This window comes from Thunnus maccoyii, chromosome 20, assembly GCF_910596095.1.
Source record: "Thunnus maccoyii chromosome 20, fThuMac1.1, whole genome shotgun sequence".
Lineage (NCBI taxonomy): Eukaryota > Metazoa > Chordata > Actinopteri > Scombriformes > Scombridae > Thunnus > Thunnus maccoyii.
Window position 1 is genome coordinate 26,977,149 of NC_056552.1, and position 21,839 is coordinate 26,998,987.

The 21,839-nt window shown below is 41.9% G+C and overlaps 1 protein-coding gene across 1 annotated transcript; it reads left to right on the forward strand.

The window, feature by feature from the left end:
* Positions 1 to 7,390: 7,390 nt before the first annotated feature.
* Positions 7,391 to 14,610, forward strand: LOC121887483. The gene has a single exon (XM_042398279.1). It carries the CDS (start codon positions 8,578 to 8,580, stop codon positions 13,342 to 13,344), a length of 4,767 nt encoding a protein of 1,588 aa, XP_042254213.1. The 5' UTR covers positions 7,391 to 8,577; the 3' UTR covers positions 13,345 to 14,610.
* The last annotated feature ends 7,229 nt before the right edge of the window (positions 14,611 to 21,839 follow it).

Consider the following 21,839-nt stretch of genomic DNA (forward strand, 5'->3'; position numbering starts at 1 on the left):
TCTGAATTCATGGCACGCTAGTCTCCCCAACATTTCTATCCACTCACCAGACATCCTCAGATTTAACCTCAAACGAAGCAAAACCGACCAACTTGGTCTCTCTCATCCCATTTTTCTCTTCCATTTAAACTCATACCTGAGCCCTTTAGAACCCAATCAAACTTATATTAACCAGAGATTAGCCCACCATGCTTCTCCCCAAGGCCCACTCTTCACCACCAAATCCAGCAGAGTGGCCACATGCTTCTGGTTCAACCACCATCTCTGCCAAGTTCTGTCCAATCAGGAATTTCACCCGAACTATACTCCGGTCACTCCTTCTGCATAGGAGTCACTTCAACCATTTCCAACAAGGAATCCCAGACCACACAATTAAAATCCTCAGCTACTGGTCTTCCCAATCCTACCATAGTTATATCCATAACCACCTCAGTAGTATCCAAAGAGCCCATTCTCACCTCGTCCAGTGAAGTAACTTGATTAGCTCATCGAGACGTGCCCTCACCCTGGGTCTCCACCCTCAGGTTCCTAGATGCTCCAGCCTTGACTAGACTCCAACCGGCCCTTATTTATCCCCCCCATCCCATCGACCCACTTTCATCTCTCCCCTTGTCCCCTATCATCCCACTGCATATGGCCTCGACCAACTTCCCCAGTGACCGAACCTCTTTGCCCCTCTCCTGAACCCCAAATATCCCACCACAATTGACCCTCATCCTATTTTTCCAAATCTTCTTGCCAATCCCAGTAAACTATTCTGTAAAATACTGCACAAATGGCGTGGTCTTTGTTGGTGAATGATTAGAGAGGGTGCATTCAGTATATGGAAACGCTTCCATGCATGCAGTAATGTCACTACATTTTATTTCTACTTTTATTTCTAAAATTTTAGAGAAAGTTGTTGCCAAACAGCTCACTTCTGTTTGCTTTTCATATGCTTCCCTTAGGTCAGGTTATCAGCAAATTTAGTGATATTTCCTATCACCGTTACACTGATAATATTCAGCTCTATGTCTCTTTGAAGCCTGATAACCCTAACAAACTGTGCTGCACAACTGTCTGACTGCCATTAAGGACTGGATGACAAATAACTTCTAACAGCTTAATACTGACAAGACAGAGGTTCTTATCATTGCCTCTGATAGTATTGCTCCCAAGTTTGCCAAGAGTATTTGGTCCCTTTCCTCAGCTGTTTGGTCTAACTTAAGAAATCTTTGTGTTATATTTGACCAGGCTATGCATTTCGATCCACATATTAAATCACTGATGACTGTTTATCCCATCTAAGAAATATTGCAAAACTCAAGTCTGTCGTATCACAACCAGAGCTAGAAATGGACTATTGTAATGCCATTTTCACCTGTCTCAGCAAGTCATCTCTGAACCATCTGCAAATGGTCCAGAATGCTGCTGCAAGGCTGTTAACCAGGTCCAGCGGGATGACTCACATTACACCTATTTTAAGCTCTTTACATTGGCCTCCCATCCAGTTAATGATTCATTTTAAGGTTCTTGTTGCCATGTACAGCACCCTGCATGGACAGGCACCTGAGTACATCAGTGATCTTCTCCATCCCTATATCGCCAGTAGGTCACTTAGGTCTTCTGACGAGAACTTACTGACTGTCCCTTGCTCTCGACTGAAAACTAAAGGTGATCGTGCCTTTGCAATTGTGGATTCAACACTATGGAACTCTCTTCCTTTAGACATATGGTCTGCATTGTCCATAGATGCTTTTATAAAACAATTGAAGACCCATCTTTTTAAATTGGCTTTTGTGTCACCTTGAGTTGTGTGTGTGATGTGAAGTGATCGTTTGTTTTCTTCTTGGGGTCCTCTGTTGCCTGTGTTTTGTTTTTATGTTAACTTAAACCTGTGGCATATGTTCTAATTGTTTGTATATTTCTATGGTCTTAATTTTAACTTTTATTCGTGTGAAGCATTTTATGAATTTTATTCTGTAAAAGGTGCTATACTAGATAAACTTATTATTACTACAGACATTGCGGTTAAACAGCAAAACTGAAAACTGTAATTACTTGACAGGTTAGAGGAAACCCTACAGAGGAAACCGTGCAGAGGAGAAAGAGTTTAGACTTTTAGCTATTTAAAATAAATATGCCCCAACAGCTGTGATGGACATGAGAAGGGCGATTTTATTACAAACTGTTTCACTGTATAAACCTGGGCATTCATGCCACCTGTAAATCTACAAAAAAGTATAAGTATTATCCTCCTGAGACCCAAGCTTTTGTTTGGTATGCATTTTTAATTTCTCTTAGCTATTTGGGATTAGTAGGACCTGACCACTGAAAACTAAGCATTTTATTTGACCAGGAAGTAGTTTTTGAGAAAAATTATGTCCTCATATGGGGACCATGGGTTTATTTTACTGTATAACACAATAAAGTCACCAGGGTGTAACCAAGTATAAAACTGTTTATTTCAATGCCTGAACATTGCTGTGCAAACACAAAATTGCAAACAATGCAACATTTGTGCAACATTTTGTAACTCTGTATGAATTTTCCTTGCTTCACACTCTCTCATACTCTAAACTGTCTATAGGAACAGTCTATCCAACCTCTTGGCCTGCATTCAGTTTTCAAGCATGGGAATGGTGTGTAACAAAGTATAAAACTGTTAATTGTTCATTGTCACTGTTCAAGTTTAAAACTGTTCAAAACTGTTCATTTCAATGCCAGATCATGGCTATGCAAAAACAAAACTGCAAACAATGCAACCTTTGTAAAAACCTTGTGATTTGTTCTTTTGTACCTTTGTATGAATTTTCCTTGCTTCCTACTCCAAACTAGGAATTTCCTTTTTGTCTATAGGAGCAGTCTGTCCAACCTATTGGCCTATATGAAATTCTGCAAAACAGTTGCATTCAGTTTGCAAGCATAGGAATGGTGTGTAACAAAGTATAAAACTGTTCAAAAACCTCTCATTTCAATGCCCGAACATGGCTGTGCAAAAACAAAAATGCAAACAATGCAACCTATGTAAAAGCTTTGTGACTTTTGTAACTTGTAATTTTCCTTGCTCCATACTCCAAACTAGGAATGTCCTTTTTTCAGTAGGAACAGTCTATCACACCTATTGGCCTGTGTGAAATGCTGCATAACAGTTGCGTTCAGTTTGCAAGCACAGGAACATACTACATGTAACACACAAGATTTCCCAGAGCAGCCGTTTTCTCTGCGACGCATTGGGTTTTTCAGATTGACCATGTCTGGAAGATGTGCAGCAGAAGTTGACATGGGGTACTGGAGTGACCTCATGTCTCTTGCCTTGTTGCGAAAGGTGTGCATTTTTTTCCTGTACATGTTCGACATCAGTGTCACACTTGGTCAAGTATGCCTGAGCCACTGTCATGCGAAACTCAAGGAAGTGCATTATGCCCTTTCTTGGTGTACTACATCCAGTGTTGTCTTTGCGATACAATAGCCAGCTGTTGGCTAAAGCGAGATCAGTGAAGTGCATTAGCATCTGAATAGTCCACTTCTTGGTTCGGACGCTCATTCGGTAGTAACTCATCATCCTGTCTACCAAGTCAACCCCACTCATCCTGGAGTTGTACTCGCAGACAATAGTTGGTCGTGGGACAGTCACATATTGTTTGTCTTTCTTGGATCATCGCTGGCAGGTGTCTTCTGGCTGTTCAGCATGAACAGCAGAAAGCATCAAAATGGGTTTGTTGTCATACCACTTCACAACACATACCTTCCCATCTCCCTTGGTAACTGATGCTGAGGCACCTCTTCCTTGCTGTTTCATGGTTTGGTCACTTGGTAGCTTCTGCAGTGCTTTATTGATACGGTTCTTCATTACTGTACCAGTCAGGTACACCTGCTTCCACAGCATTTGATCCACAGCTTTCATGGTTGTGAAGAACCGATCACAGTATACTTTTGTACCAGGATGCAGAGTTTTAGCCAGATGTTCGATGACCAAGCTCCCAAAGCCAGTCCCTCCGCTTCCTGAACCTGTGAACTCGTTTGCACCTTGATACACTTCAAATTCCACCACAATGCCATCTGCTGAAGCCAGCACAAAGTTCTTCATGCCAACTGGATTGGGCTTTAGTGGCACATTCTGTTGAAATGGACAGGCTCCTGTTACTGGGATTATCTGCTCATCAATTGACACACATTCTGGTCGAGCCTGAAGCAAGCAGCCTTTGAGAATGCGATCCATAAAAGGCCTTGTCTTCCAGACTCTGTCAGCTTTCCTCATGTCTTCTGGAATGTCATCATCAATGACTACTTTTAGATGTTTCCTCAGATTGAAAAATCTGTCATGCCTGATTTTGGCGCTTATGGTAGGGATTCATAAGGCATTAGACCAGAACATTTGTGGGTAAGGCATGCAAGACATCAAAATCATTGCTCCAAAAAAAGATAAATCATTAACACTTCATTTTACGGGTCCGCAAATTTCATGGTAATTAGGTGGTAATTAGCAAGTAACTTCTTTGAAATGTCTTTGAAATTACCCCAAAATTTACCTCAAATTTCATGGTAATTAGGTGATAATTAGCTAGTAACTTCTTTGAAATTACACCAAAATTACCTCAAAATTTGTCTCAACTTTCATGGTAAGTAGATGTAGTAGATAAATATATATATAATAAATAAGTAAGTTACTTGAAATTTTGTTGAAATTACCACAAAATTACCCCAGCATTCACCTCAAGTTTCATGGTAAATGAGTGAGTTGTTGCAGCTTAATTTCCGACTAGTTTCTGTCTAGTTTCTATTGAACTGACCCCTAAATTGAAGTGAATTGTTGCTGCCTAATTTCCAAGTAATTTCTGCTTAACTTCTGGGGATCATACCAACTTAATTACCAACTAGTTTCTGTCTAATTTCTACTGAGTGGAGCCCTAAATTGGAGTGAGTTGTTCCTGCCTAATTTCCAAGTAATTTCTGCTTAACTTCTGTGGATCATACCAGCTTTATTTCCAACTAGTTTCTGTCTAATTTCTACTGAGTGGAGCCCTACATTGAAGTGAGTTGTTCCTGCCTAATTTCCAAGTAATTTCTGCCTAGCGTCTGTGGATCATACCAGCTTAACTTCCAACTAGTTTATGTCTAATTTCTACTGAGTGGACCCCTAAATTGAAATGAGTTGTTGCTGCCTAATTTCCAAGTAATTTCTGCTTAACTTCTGGACCCCTAAAGAGATGCTTTGCATGTATAAAAAGAAGCTATCAAGAAAATGAAAAAGGACAGAATGCCTTTATAAATATATTTTCAATTATTTTTCCTAAGTCAGCGGTGGCCTGGAGGTCTTTTCTCCTTTTAGAGATATTATATTTTTCTCTTTTGAATTAGCCTGTTACTCTATACTATTTTTGAATTTCATGTCGAAATTGGTTTAGCTTCAGTTTAATTTTCAGTAGTTTGTTTTTATTAGTTTTGTTTTTATCACAGATTGTTGGAGAGCTTTTCAAAGACTGTCATAAGATGGTTCCATCCATTATCATGCCAACCATAGGCGACACTTTGTGTATCTACAGACAGGTCTCATACACAACATATTGAGAGAGCCTGGTGTTCTTGTAAAGAGAACATCTACCGCTTCAGGGGGAAGTGAACGGCCACAGCTCTTAAGATGAACCTCAGATTCATCGAGTGGAACCACCAGTTGGCCAAAAAATATGATGGAGTGGTTGGACGCCTTTTTAAAGACATCAGAGTGTTTTTTTAATGTGTAAAAGTAGCACAATACAAATGCTGTGTTTTCATGTCAGAAACTGTGTATTAATTTAATATCTTTGTAAATGTACTGTCTCAAAATATAAAAGTGACATTCGTTGAGTGCCACCATCAGCCACCATTGCATAATTACATAGCCCAGTGTAAGTGCAGTTAGATTCTCTTAGTGTGATAAGTTAAAAGAATGATGCACTAAAAGGACCATACAAGCTTAAAAAGGACAGTACACTTAAAATGCTGTGATAAGGTTAAAAAGATCATAGTCATGAGAAACAATTTATAAGATGTGTTTAAAATGGGTTAAAAAGAAGTAGGAATTCATTATGTCAAAAGAGGTTAAAATTTTAAAAGGTCTTTAATTAATTCATTGTTCATTTCATCCTTTATTGTCAGAGGTTCAGCTATAATTGTATTATCAGTGATCCGCAAAGTAGTCTTAATCCACCAGCGTGAGATCGATTGCTTTTGTCTCCACCCACGTATCCAGGGGAACTCGCGGTGTTTTCTTCATTCGAGTAAACGCTCTCACTGAAGAAATCACTCGTATCACTCTTGTGATTATTTCTCCCCGTTTCAGGTATGTTGTCGGCATTTGACACTATTAAGGTGGTTGTAATAAATTTTCTAATATGTTTTGAGTGTCAAGTGAATGTATGTGTAACATTTCAAGTGAGTTAAAGTAAAGTTTGCCGAGTATGGTAAAGTGTCTGGCGAGCTAGCTCCCGCTTGTTAGCAGAGTTCAACCCGTAACTACGCCAATTGCTTCCGCCATTTTGTGAATCCAATTGTCTATATATGTAAATGTATTTTACACAGTTTTTCTGTATTGTCTATTTAGTAACTTTTATAAGGTTATGAGAGGTTACTGAGTTACAGCAGTATATTATTTACCAGTAACAGTAGAGAGAATAAGAATTATGTCTCAAAGAAATACTGTATATTTGTGTAACTTGAATAGGGTATGTATGCTACTGTAACCAGCCTGTTAAGCAGGGTAGCCTATGTTTATTTGTAGATTGTGTATATGTTCAATTATTCATTCGAGTAAACGCTCTCACTGAAGAAATCACTCGTATCACTCTTGTGATTATTTCTCCCCGTTTCAGGGGCGTAACATTTTGGAGGCACCGCTGGGATTGCTCCTTGGATGTCCGGTGTCCACAACCTGGCGGCCGAATCCTGTGGTAGCTAAATCCCCCACAATACAACCCAGGCAGGTGGTAGTGAGGAACGTGTTGCTGTTTGAGGAGAGCTGGAAGCTGGTGGTTAAGTACACGTCACCTGAGGCCAGTCAGAGATCATCAGGGACATTAAAGGCCATCCAGTTCAGAGTCAACTCCTGCACAGTAAAAGTTGCTCCTGCCCTGTCGACATGATGACAGCCTTGGAAGAGCTACAGGAAGAGGTTGTAGGAGAACTACATACCCTGACTAGAGAAAATTTGCTCGGAGTCTGTGATTTTCTTAACATCTCAGGAGAGCGGAGAGAAAATGTTGAAGGAAAGTCCCGCATATCACTAGTGACTCATGTAATGAAGTATCTTGAAAGAGAAGAAGTGGCAGAGTTAGAAGATGACGGCATGTCAGAATTGTTGCTGCTGAAAGACAAAATTGCAGGTGTGGCCATGGGCACGGATAACGGAGCAGTACAAACTGAGGAGAATGTGGAAAGGGCAGGGACTCAGAGGGAAATAGAGGAGCAGAGAACTGTAAAGCAATGTAAAGGAGTGGAAACTGAGCAGTCCATCCCTGTTAATGCTGCTGGGTATGAGTCTCAGTGCCAGGCCCAACCTACTGTCAGCCCACCAGTCAGTATGCAGCCCCCGGTCAGTGCTCAGCTGCAGCAGCCGAGCCCATGCTGGCGCAAAGATTTCAAAATCTCGGGTCAAATAGGCGAAGCAGGCCAGAAAGATAAATTGACATTTTCTAGCCTCGCTCATCAGATTGAGAATGGACTGAACAGAGGTTATCCTGAAATAGAAATAGTAGATGCTGTAATTAGAGCTATATCTCCCGGCTCACAGTTACGCAGCTATTTGGAAGGAAAGCCCCACCTGACTCTCCCCACACTCCGACGCATCCTGCGCTCCCACTTCCAAGAGAAGAGCGCCACAGAGCTCTACAAGCAGCTAGCTTCTGAAGCACAGAACAGCAAAGACACTCCTCAGACTTTCCTCATGCGAGTTTTAGATTTGAGGCAGAAAGTACTGTTTGCTTCCCAAGAGTCAGAATCAGGGCTTAAGTATGATCCAGCGTTAGTCCAGCGCATGTGTTTACACACACTACTTACTGGTCTCCAGAATGAAAGTATCAGGATAGACATGCAGCCTCTCCTATTAGATACTGAGACCTCAGATGAGCTTCTGCTAGAGAGGTTAAATGTTGCCTGTGCTAATGAGGCTGAAAGGAGAAACAAAAGGAAGCTTAGCAACCAACAGTCAGCCACAAGTGTAAGTGTAGTGCAGTCAGAAGATAGGTCACCTGCTAAGTGCTCTGTGAAGGAAACCAAAACAGGGATTTCCCCAGAACTGTTAACAGAGATACAAGAGCTTAAGACAGGTGTAGCTTCTCTGAAAGGTCTCAGTGCAGAGATAGCCCAGATCAAAGAAACTTTACATCAGACTAGGTTCCAGCCACAGTCCTATGCCCCACCTGCAGTTAGGCCAGATAGGGACCCTCAGCCATCTGTTTCACCGCAGCAGTATTACAGCAGCTACAACCAGCCTCAAACACCTGCTCCAATGCGGCCACAGTATGGACCGAATCAGTACACCAATCACTCTGTCCGTGCTCCACGGAGATGTTTTGTCTGCCAGCAGACAGGAGCGAATGAACGCTGCATGCACTGCTACCGATGTGGAAGTGGAGAACATTTTCAGGCTGGATGCAAAATCAGAGGAATCAGACCATCCAGGGAGGCTCCTTTAAACAGGGAATGGTTACCACCACGGGACGGGTGCTAACCGTGACTAGCAAAGAGTCCCAGAAATGTGCAAATTGTGGCAGTGCAGACTCACCTGACAAATTGAAACGATGTTCATCCTGCAAAGAGACAATGTACTGTTCCAAAACATGTCAAAACCAAAACTGGGCTGAGCATAAAGGAAAATGCACTCACCTGCCAAGCGCCGGTGGAAAGGCTTCCTGCAAAGGGAAAATTGCTGATACTCTGCCCCTCCTACCTCGAGTTGGCCACCCCCGCAAAGTCACCTCGCTAGTTGGCAGGCAGTGTCTTGTTGAATGTTACCTAAATGGCCACCACCTGCAAGCTCTATGGGACACAGGTTCTCAGGTGTCGGTAATTGATGAAAGATGGAAAGAGGAATACTTCCCAACCACAAGGCTGAGAGATGTTTCAGAGATCCTTGACTCACATGATGACTTGACATTGACTGCCGCAAACGGAACTGAAATGCCGTACTTGGGATGGATTGAAACAGTTTTCCGGCTAGCCTCTGAAACTGACCAAGCAGAAGAACTGATCATTCCAGTGCTTATAATGAAAGGCTGGCACCTGTCTCATCCCATCATAGGTTTCAATGTTATTGAGCACATCCTGACAAAGACTGAAAAGACTAAACGGTATCACACAGTGAGGAAAGCTTTCCCAAGCCTCAAAAGAAACAAAGTGAGAGCTTTCATACAGGCTGTTAGCGCAGAGCAAGAAGATGAGTATGCAGTAAAAACGAAGAAAGAGGAGGTTGCAGTTTCAAAACACAGCAGCATCCAAATCAACTGTCGTGTAGCTACACAGCCCTTCAAAGAGAACATGACCATGCTGTTTCAGCCAGACCTGAACCCACAATGGCCAGATGGTCTTGAGTTTTATGACACACTAGTCAGAGTCAGGAAAGGTGTATTCCCAGTCATCACAATTGATGTTTCTAACCCAACTGACCATGACATTGTTTTGCCAGGGCGCACATTAATTGGCACAGTACAAACCATTATGACAGTCCTGCCCGCCCAGGTATTTGAGAAAGTTGCAACACCAGCCACAGTGAGTCACACCAGCATGAAGCCCACAAGTAGTGCCAGTGAACAGTGGGATCCACCAGTGGATCTTAGTCACCTTAGTGAGGATCAGAGACAGGTAGTGAAACAGATGCTCAGAGAAGAGTGTCATTCCTTCTCAAAGTCAGACAGTGATATCGGCTGTATTGAAAAGTTGCATATGACCATTTCCCTCAAAGACACTGAACCTGTCAAACGCACATATATATCAGTGCCTAGCCCCCTGTACCAGGAAATGAAGGGTTACCTCCACGACCTAATAGCACAAGGCTGGGTCAGGAAGTCAAACTCCTCATACTCCTCACCCGTTGTGTGTGTGCGAAAAAAAGATGGCACCCTTCGGCTGTGCATAGATTACAGAGACCTGAACAGGAAGACCCATCCTGATCGTCAGCCTATCCCTCGGGTCCAAGACATCATGAACAGTTTAGGTGGTAAATCCTGGTTTTCTCTCTTAGATCAGGGGAAAGCCTACCACCAGGGGTTTATGTCGGAAGAAAGCAGACCACTGACAGCTTTTGTTACCCCATGGGGACTTTATGAGTGGATTCGCATCCCCTTCGGCCTCATGAACGCCCCAGCGGCCTTCCAACGTTGTATGGAGGAGTGTTTGGAAGGGCTTCGGGATAACATCTGCATTCCTTATCTGGACGACACACTGGTTTTCAGTAAAACCTTTGACAACCATGTGAATGATGTACAAAAAGTGCTGCAACGCCTCAGAGAGCACGGCATCAAACTCAAGCCAAGTAAATGTGATCTATTCAAGCCTGAGGTCCGCTATCTGGGCAGAATAGTATCTGCAGAGGGCAGTAAAGTTGATCCAGCCGACTTCGAAGCTGTTAGAGCACTAAAAGATATCAGACCTCAGACTGTGGGCCAACTCAGGAAAATGCTTGGTTTACTCACCTACTACAGGCAGTACATCAAAGACTTTTCACGAAAAGCCAGCTGTCTATATGAGCTTCTAAAAGCAGACACAGATGAAGTCTCTGTCAACAGCAGAGAAATAAAAACAAGACTAAAGAAAGTGAGTCATGTTGTGCCCTCAAATAAACTGATCAAGTGGACAGATCAGCACCAACAGGTACTTGAACATTTGATTGACTGCCTACTCCATCCACCAGTGTTGGGTTTCCCTGATTTCACTCAGCCATTCATTGTACACACTGATGCATCACACCAAGGTTTGGGAGCAGTACTGTATCAACACCAAGATGGCAAGCTTAGAGTCATTGCTTATGGCTCTCGTTCGTTAACGGCAGCTGAAAAGAACTATCACCTCCATGCAGGCAAGCTAGAATTCCTGGCTTTAAAATGGGCAATCACTGACAAGTTCCGCGATTATCTGTACTATGCTCCAACTTTCACTGTGTATAGTGATAACAACCCGCTCACCTACATCCTGTCGACTGCAAAGCTGAACGCAACCACTTCCAGGTGGGTGGCAGAGTTGGCTGATTTCCACTTTACAATCAAGTACAGACCAGGGAAGGAGAACAGTGATGCTGATGCTTTGTCGAGAATGCCGCTGGATGTAGAGTCACTAATGAGAGAATATTGTGAGGAACTGCTACCTAACACCATCACTGCTGCCATCCAAGCTGTTGAGGTACAGAAAGAGTCCCCTGCAACTTGGTCACTCACGGCTGTATCCATGTCAGTTTCAGCTGGAAGTGAGCCAGCCACTGCATCTATCAGCCCCATACCAAAAGAACAGTTACGAGAAGCACAAGAGTCTGATCCAGTTATCTGTCCTGTGCTAGAGTGCAAACTGTCAGATTCCAAGCCACCAGTTAAGGAGCTGAGAGAGCTCAGTCCAAAGACGAAATGCTTGTTCAGGGAATGGGACAAATTGACAATAGATGATGATGGCGTTCTGTACAGAACTACCACTGCCCGTGAGCAACTGGTCTTGCCAGAAAGATACAAAAGAAAGGTGTTGGAAGAGTTGCACAATAACATGGGTCACCAAGGCGCTGATCGCACAGTATCCCTAGTACGTGACCGTTTCTTCTGGCCATACATGCAATCAGACATTGAGCACTATGTGACTAAAGCCTGCTCTTGTCTAAAACAGAAAAAACCCTGCCATGACACAAGAGCTCCCTTGACAAATATTGTGACAACACAGCCATTTGAGTTGATATGCATTGACTTCCTCCATCTTGACCGATGCAAAGGCGGATATGAGTACATCCTTGTCCTTGTTGATCATTTCACGCGTTTTGCTCAAGCATACGCCACCACATCAAAGTCAGGGAAAACTGCTGCCAACCTAATCTTCAATGACTTCGCCCTGAAGTTTGGCTTCCCCTCTCGCATCCACCACGACCAAGGGGGAGAATTCGAGAATCAGTTGTTCAGTCAGTTACAGAAACTCAGCGGAGTGGCTGGGTCCAGGACAACGCCCTATCACCCGATGGGGAACGGTCAAGTGGAACGTATGAACAGGACATTGTTACAGATGCTCAAGACACTGACTGATGCACAGAAATCAAACTGGAAAGAGTCCTTGAACAAACTGGTGAATGCTTATAACTGTACACGTTGTGAAGTGACAGGCTACTCGCCATACTATCTTCTGTACGGGAGATCACCCAGGCTTCCAGTTGATATGCTCTTTGGACTGCACACAGAATCAGGCTCCAGTGACCAGCGAGACTATGTGGAGAAATGGAAACAAGGTATGGAGGAAGCCTACGCCATTGCTAACAGAAATGCTCAGAAGGCTGCTGAAAGGAGCAAAAGGTACTATGACACGAAAGTAAGGAGTTCAGCACTACAACCCGGTGAGCGCGTCCTGATCAAAAACTTGACACCCAGGGGAGGACCAGGCAAACTCCGGAACTATTGGGAGGACACAGTTCACACAGTAGTGAGACGAATGGGGTCTAACCTGCCAATTTATGAAGTGAGACCAGAAAGGGGTAAGGGATGCTCCAGAGTTCTGCACAGAAACTTGCTAATGCCCTGTGATCACTTACCTTTCGAGACATCACCAGAGTTTACAAAAAATGGAAAAGGGACACAGAAAAAGAAATACCAGCCTGCATCTCAAACTCAGGAATCTGATGAGGACAGCGGGGATGAGTATGAACTCCATCATGAGCCACTCCGAGCCCCCACAGTGCCTGCAGAAAGAAAGGAAACCTTGGGTGAATCGAGGATGGCGCTTGAACATAGGCGCCCACCAGTGGAAGAGAGAATTGAAATGCCAGCTCCTGTTGCACCACAAGCACAGTCTCCTGGGGAAGATCAGCTGGAGGAGTCTAGCACACCTGCTGAAAACCTGCCTGGTGAGGAAATAGACTTACCTGTTGGAAATTTGCCTGATGAACACTCACCACATGCCTCTCCCTCGTCAAGTGCTGCTGAACCTGAGGAGTCATCCTACCAGCTGCCACAAAGAGAGAGACACCCACCGAGACGTATGACCTACGATCAGCTTGGCATCCCCTCTTGCTACAGTATCCAGCCAGCAACTCAGATGTTACCTGTCTACCATGCATCAGGACTGGTCCCATGGCTACCACCCCTTCAGCCATACTACTTCCAGCCCCCCTTCATGTATGGACTCCAGCAAACCATGAGCCTACAGACTTGACTAAGTTTGACGAACACCATGGACAATACATAGACTGTTCACACAGACCGTTGCCATGGACTATTCATGGACTGTTTCAAAACTATTGTCATGGACAATTTGCAGACTGTGTATCATTGCCATGCAAAACTAATGGACTGTTGAAAAACTGCTGATAGACAGTTTATGCATTGGCCAGTCACCGAATATGGACTGTAGCCCTGTGATTATGGACTGTTGAGTCATCAGACTGTGACCTTTGTTTGTGTACCAACTCACAGGAGCCCTTCATTGTCAAGCTCATGAGAGATTGAAAAGAAAAGGAGAGAAAATTGTTTAATTAATTGGTTTAATGTCGGGACGACATTTATTTTGTAGGGGAGTATGTGATAAGTTAAAAGAATGATGCACTAAAAGGACCATACAAGCTTAAAAAGGACAGTACACTTAAAATGCTGTGATAAGGTTAAAAAGATCATAGTCATGAGAAACAATTTATAAGATGTGTTTAAAATGGGTTAAAAAGAAGTAGGAATTCATTATGTCAAAAGAGGTTAAAATTTTAAAAGGTCTTTAATTAATTCATTGTTCATTTCATCCTTTATTGTCAGAGGTTCAGCTATAATTGTATTATCAGTGATCCGCAAAGTAGTCTTAATCCACCAGCGTGAGATCGATTGCTTTTGTCTCCACCCACGTATCCAGGGGAACTCGCGGTGTTTTCTTCATTCGAGTAAACGCTCTCACTGAAGAAATCACTCGTATCACTCTTGTGATTATTTCTCCCCGTTTCAGGTATGTTGTCGGCATTTGACACTATTAAGGTGGTTGTAATAAATTTTCTAATATGTTTTGAGTGTCAAGTGAATGTATGTGTAACATTTCAAGTGAGTTAAAGTAAAGTTTGCCGAGTATGGTAAAGTGTCTGGCGAGCTAGCTCCCGCTTGTTAGCAGAGTTCAACCCGTAACTACGCCAATTGCTTCCGCCATTTTGTGAATCCAATTGTCTATATATGTAAATGTATTTTACACAGTTTTTCTGTATTGTCTATTTAGTAACTTTTATAAGGTTATGAGAGGTTACTGAGTTACAGCAGTATATTATTTACCAGTAACAGTAGAGAGAATAAGAATTATGTCTCAAAGAAATACTGTATATTTGTGTAACTTGAATAGGGTATGTATGCTACTGTAACCAGCCTGTTAAGCAGGGTAGCCTATGTTTATTTGTAGATTGTGTATATGTTCAATTATTCATTCGAGTAAACGCTCTCACTGAAGAAATCACTCGTATCACTCTTGTGATTATTTCTCCCCGTTTCAGGGGCGTAACATTAGCACTGCCCTTGTCTTTTCCTAAGTCCTTATGAATTCTCCTTCACATCTTTCCTTGACCTTGTGACGTTTTCCATGTCAGCAAGTTTTCTAAGGAAAAGTGGTTAGGAAAAGACGATAGGACGTACTTTTTACTTTTCAACCGCAGTCTCAGTCTCAGTGCATTTAGTGGCAGGCTGCAGAGTTGGATGCATGGAGCTCTAAACTAATCAGAAGAGTCCTTGGAAGAGTCTTTAAAAAGTTTAACTACACAATAAAAATAGGAGATTACAATATAATAGACATGTCAAATGGCATGGCTGGGCTTGTGGCTTAGGCATCTTTGCACTCTTTTGCTTCTTAGTTGAGTCTCTTTCTGGAGCTCTCAGCTTTCTGCCATAGAAAAAACACCCACAATGCCAGGCCATCCCAGCTGCAGGGCCAAGAGGAACACAGAAGAAGCAGCAAGAAAAAAAAAAAAAAACAGAAGAGGAGCAACAGCCAAACAGGTCATGAGTGAAGAAGAGGCAGACAAAGAGTTGTAGAACTTCTTATAGTTAGGAGGCATGATTTTGGAGAAAGAGGATCCTTTGGCACCCTTTTGAGGGACTGCATTGATTACTAATTAATTACTTTTTGTGGAGAGAAAACTTCCCTCCATCTTTAAAGGGGAATAATTTTACTCCTATCGGATATCTGAAAATTACGTGCTTGCAAATTGAACACTCACTTGTTCTGTCATCAATGTCAAAAACTTAATAATTGTAATATTGATTAACCACATAGTACAAGTACAGAATAAAATCAATAAACCTTAATTTTCTAAACTGTAATTAAATCTATTAAGGTAGCATTATCCTAGCAATCAAACCATAGATAAATAATACACGTACACTGGTTAATATCAAATAAATCAAATGCAATAATATGTGTGACTTTTAATTAACAAATTTTGAAGCAGAGTTTTAATTTCCATAATATCAATCTAATTAATAGTTCTAAAACAGAAAGTGAACATTGGTCAAGTCTATACATATTGATACATATGTTTTTAGTGGTATCTGACCAATTCAGACACTTACCATAAATAACAGAAAACAGAGGAGGAGAGCAACTCAGAGGAATGGAGCTTCTCCCAAAATTTACGACTTAAGAGATAGGAGCTAGCAGAAGAAGGGAGGGTGGCCCATCCAAGTTTGGATGGTCTGTTTGTATCTGAAAAGAAAAACAAAGTTGCTAATTTCCAAAACTGTCCATTTTCCTCCCATAGCTGGAGGTGAGAAGGCTGGGTTTTTAGTTCTGTCCAGTGTTTCCTTGACATCCATATGCCTTTAACACAGAGGTCATTGGGTCCGTGTGTGTGTGCTTCTGCACCTACACAGACAGATTGTTAGGCCAAATGAAGCAAAATGTTTTCGAAAGAATTAAACTTTTCCTCTTATATTTATGGGTTCGTTATCCTTCATGTATATAGGCTAGCTGACCCTGATGCCTGACACCTGGAGTGGGATGCTCCTCAGTGCAGGAAGGTGTCTGTTCAGGCACACTGTTCAGCATGTGTGGATTCAGCAATAACCATGCAAGTGATGCACTGGTGACAGTCTGCCAAGGTTTCCTCTCTGGGCCTGTCACTACACTGCTTCCACTTTACATTATTAGGCAAAGCAAGGCAAGTTCATTTAGATAACACCTTTTAAAGAACAAGACAATTCAAAGTGCTTTACAGAAGACACAAAAAGGCATTAGCCCAATATGTAGCTTTTCCACATAAAAATGTCAGCCACCAGTAGCAGTGGAGTGGACGATAAGACTGCAGGGCTTCCCTCCTGTTGGGTCTGTGATGGATGAGGGTTGTGTGTGATCACTCCACGATGACACACAACTAATCCTCTCCTCTCTTGTACTCTCCTTCACTACTTCCCCTCTGTTTTCCCCTCCTCTCCTCCATTCCCGTTTCTTTCTTTTCCTTTCTTATCCCTTCTCCTTTCTACCTTTTGTCTACATTTTTCCCAACTCCCTTTATCTAAGCCTGTCTTTAACCCTCTTTTCTGTCCTCCTCTCCTTCTTTCTCTCTCCTTTCCTGTCCTTGCCTTTCCTCCATACTTCTTTTTATTTCAGCACCTCTTCCCCCTGTTTTTTCTTTACACTTCTCCCTGTTTACATCCTTCTTCTTCCTCTCGTCCGCTGGTCTGCTGTCCAGAGGAGTGATAGGGGGTAAGTCTGCGGGTTAATGCTGTGTGCTCTGTGGTGTCAGCATCAGCAGTGACAGATCTTGACAACTGTATTCATGGGAAATGCAGTATGTGTATGCTAATCTCTCCCTGCATCCTAACAACATGTCTGGGAGGTAGAGCTGTCACTGCGCCTGATGAGACACACACACACACACACACACACACACACACACACACACACACACACACACACACACACGTTATTCCAAGTCCTTGGACAATCTTTAAGTGTCTGCATATAGAATGAATCCTGAGTATTCTGCCTTTCCCTATCAGGTGTTATCCTGTTCTATCAGATGCATTCCCATCAAGATGATAGCGTTTGAAGAGTTGGTGCACAGACAAGTCAGCTCTTAACCCAGGTGATTAATGAGCTTGTTTTTTTCCATACCATATGCAAACACTGTATAAGAGAGTCAGAATAACAGGGGTCATACTATGATTATCAGAAACCTGCTGAGATGCCAGTCCTTATTTGCTTATTAGAGTGTACTAAAAGGAGCTCACATCAGTTTGTCAGAAGAACTGAATCAAAATTGAGTTGAGGGGCTTCTGCCACCACAGGTCCGCAGATGGGTTCTGTTAATGCTGTAGAGGGTGGACCGACATTGCCTAAGATTGGTGCACCACATATGGGCTGGTGATGATGTTTCACAGACAGTTGTGCAATTCTCCACAGCTTGTGACAAAACCTTACTTGCTCAGCATCAGTCTTATATTACCACCTCAAAAAACTGCCACAGTGATCCATCTGGGTCCCCACGCATGGACCTTATTTATTAATCTGTGGTTGAAGAATGCAAAACTAGAATTAAAATAGTTTTCTTTCTACATCAAATTGGACTTGTTCTAAACATTTAAATGATTGGTTGTAACCATAGACTGTAAAAAAATATGGATAAGGTCACTTTAATGTCACCCATTGGTTTGTGAACTGCTGTTTTGAAGCTATGAGTGTAGCGATTTGACCATTCCCATCTTGGATTTGACCATCACCATGTTTGATTTTTGGAGCCAGAAGTGACCATATTTTCTTTCTGCAAGAAAACACCTTTCTGTCTCTTCCTGGGTTCAAACCCTCTCTGTAGCAACATGCTTTCAACACCCTTTATGAAAACACTGGACTGGCAAATAGGAGACTTCCAGGCTTTCATACAGTATGTGAATTGAAGCACCACAGTATCTCCATGGGTCTAGAACAGTGACAGTTAAATTTTGGCATTGAAAATAAAATTTGTTGAAAACAAACCTGAGCTGAAAAAGGAAACTGCAAAAAGTTCCACTGAAAAATAAAACACAGGCATTAAAACAATTACAATCTCATTATCTTATTTTATTTAGATATTTTTTGTATTATGATGTGTTTTTCAATGTCAATCTTCAGATTTTTGTCATGTCTGTCTGTCTTTCAGTGACAGTTTTTTTTTTTTTTTTTACAGTGTCAGTTTTTTTCAGTGTCACTGTGTTGTTTTCGGTTTCAACTTTCTGTTTTTCGGTTTCACCTTTCTGTCACTGTTTTGGCATACAGAGGAGGGCCCTTGCTGGGCCTACATTACCTTGCCTTGGGGTCTGACAAAGATAGCTCTGTGTCAATTCAGGGAACACATCCTTTGAAGGACATGATCTACAAAGGTGTGTCCTTTGTAGACTGCAAAGGCCGAACCGAGCGCTGCTAAATAAGACGATCTGGTCTACGGAGAATTTCCTATTTGTGTCTCCAGCTGTTCCCGCCCTTACTATTGTGCTGCAAAGTGCTGCTCCTGTCACCTAGCAGTCTTGACAGTTGCAGTTGGTAATCGGGACACAGCCAGGAGACATGGTGCCAGAAATTTTAATTGTGTTACTTTGGCAGCCCATCCAGGTCCAGCAGCACCACCAGGGACTCCCTGCTCATCTGAACCAAAAATGTACATAAACACATATTCTAAGGCCTAATATTTATAAAATTGAATTTAAGACTTTTTAAGAACCTGCAGACACCCTGTTATTCCACTTCTTATGTACTTTATTTAAGTAGTACAGACCACTGTAAATGAAATAAACAATGTATTTAACAATTACTTTATTTTAATTAATTCATTCAATATTTATTATTTTTCAATTAATCTGTCCAGTAGAGAGAAGAGCCTGTCCATTCTCTATATGCTCTCCTTTCCTCTGCCTCCCTGTGCAGCAGCATACTTGCTGACAGCAGCAGCTCAGCTTCAACACAGACTGTAGTGTGACAAAATAATCTCAACTCAAAGCTCTACTGACACTTTTTTTCACAAAAAAACCCTCATTGACAGAGATGCAGTAAATTGTTATTAAGTCTGTAATGTAGCTATAATAAAAATCCATACTGTTATATAGCTTAATAAAATAAAATAAAATTTAATATAGACTTATCTGTTCATCTTAATACATTTATATTTATTGAAATGTGGTGATATCTGTACATATAGAGCCTCAGAGGCAGCGCTGTTGTTCTGTCTAGTAAAAACATGAAGCTTCTCTTTACATTCAGATAAAGTAATGTGGCAGCTACAGTTGTTAGAGTTCATCTTTGAGACCAACATTTATCTCCCAAAAGGAGTTATATCATATTTCAAAATGCTACTGAGACATTAGAGCCAGCAGTAAATTACCAAAGAGCTGCACACATCAGTTCATGGATGATGACAGATGTTTACCGGCCAATCATCGCAGGAGTCGGGCTGCTAGCAGCTGAGATGACACTGATCTCCCATGGCCAGCAGCTTCCCACATGTCTAAAAATGTCCGATCAGATTTACAAAGACGTTATTTGGATAAACTGACCACATTTTGGGAATCTACATCTTACTTTCTCGCCTGAAAACATATAAAATCTTAATAAAGTGACATATTAACAGTCCTGGAGCGAAAATTACAACAGTCTGACTCAGAATCTCTGCCATGACGCCATCGCCCTTGGACATCTTCATTGGACTGCAAAGCATACTGGGTAATGTAGGCCAAGCAAAGGCCTTCCTCTCTATGCTAAAACAGTGACAGAAACTTGAAACTGAAAAACAGTAATTTCCGACCCCTGTTCCTGTGGCAATACTTGTTTCAGTACCAATACAACTTTTTCCAATAGTGTTTCAATGCCAATGTTTCTTTCTTCAGTTCAGGTTTTGTTTTTAATGCGAAATTTTATTTTTGATGTCAAAATTTAACTGTCACTGTTCTAGCCCCATATATCTCCTGTGTGCAAAATACTCTATGACAAACGTGCTATGAGCAAGTATTAAAGGGAAGATTCACCGCTGTGAATACAATGATTTCTTAAAACTAGGTCATGTCAAGTCAGTTTTATTTGTATAGCACCAAATCACAACAAAAGTTATCTCAGGGCACTTTTCACATAGAGTAGGTCTAGACCGTACTTTTTAATTTACTGAGACCCAACATTACCCCATGTGCAGGCACTTGGCGACAGCGGCAAGGAAAATCTCCCCTTTAACAGTAAGAAACCTCAAGCAGAACCGGGCTCCTGGTGGGCAGCCATCTGCCTTGACAGGTTGGGTTGAGAGAGAAAGAGGGAGGGCGAAAGGATAGAGAGAGACACAGAGAAGCACAGCAACAACAATAATAACAATAACAACAAGAACAATAATAATAATAGAAATATGACTAATAATGATAGCAGTAGCAGTGGGTAATAATGACTAATAATAATAGCAGCAGAGGTGGGCGTCAAGCTGGACAGCAGTCGGGCTGCAGCCACAGGTCTCCTGCGAGATAAGAAAGCACAAAACTATGGAGAAGATGTCAAGTTAGTAACAAGTAATAATGGTACATGAATGTGAAGAGATGGAGAGGGGTAGGAGGAACAAGGAGCTCAGTGCATCATGGAAAGTCCTCCAGCAGTCTAGGCCTATAGCAGCATAAGTAGGGGCTGGTCCAAGACAAGCCTAGGTCGGTGCTAACTATAAGCTTTATCTAAAAGGAAAGTTTTAAACCTACTCTTAAAGTTAGAGAGGGTGTCTGCCTCCCAGACTGAAACTGGAAGATGGTTCCCCAGGAGATGAGCCTGATAGTTGAAGGCTCTGCCTCCCATTATACTTTTGGAGATTCTAGGAACCACCTGTAAGCCTGCAGTCCGGGAGCACAGGGTTCTAATGGGGTAATAGGGTACTCTGAGCTCTTTAAGATGGTGCCTGACCATTAAGGGCTTTGTAGGTGAGGAGAAGAATTTTAAACTCTATTCTGGATTTTACGGGAAGTGTAGTTTTTGTCAGTTCAGGTGCAGCTGCATTCTGGTCCAGCTAGAAAGTCTTTAGAGACTTGCCTGATAATAAGGAACTGCAATAATCCAGCATAGAAGTAACAACTGTATGGACTAGTTTTTCTGCATCTTTTTGAGACAGGATGTGTCTGATTTTTGCAATGCACTTAAATGAAAAAAAAGTGAAAAAAGGCAATCCTTGAAATTTGTTTTATGTGGGAGTTAAAGGATACATCCTGATCAAAGACAATCAATCAATCAATCAATCAATCAATTTTATTTAAAGTGTAGAATCACCATGCAGCACAGTCCCAATACACTTTACAGTAAAAAAGAATACATAGAACAAAACATACAGCAATTAATTTACAATAATAAAAATTAAAAATGCGCTTTGTTCTGTAATTAGACATTTTGTATTTTAGATTAGAAAGACTGGTTGAGCCTCATTCCTGGAGACAGGTTTGCTTGCTTATCAGTGCTGCTGCAACACTTTTGAACTGAGCATTCTTTGGGTATGCTGTGTTGCTATACATGCTCTCTGCCAATCTTTCAAGGATCTCATGTTTTAGCTCTTTTGATACTTTCAGGTGTGTTCCTTCACTCAGATACAGCAAATCTGCTCGCCTAAATCTATACTCTACATCAACAGAAAAAATTAGGATTTCAAATAGTTCTGGCCACTGTTTCCGTCGCTCCTGAGATGTTGTTGAGAAGATCTCTGTATCTGCTGCACT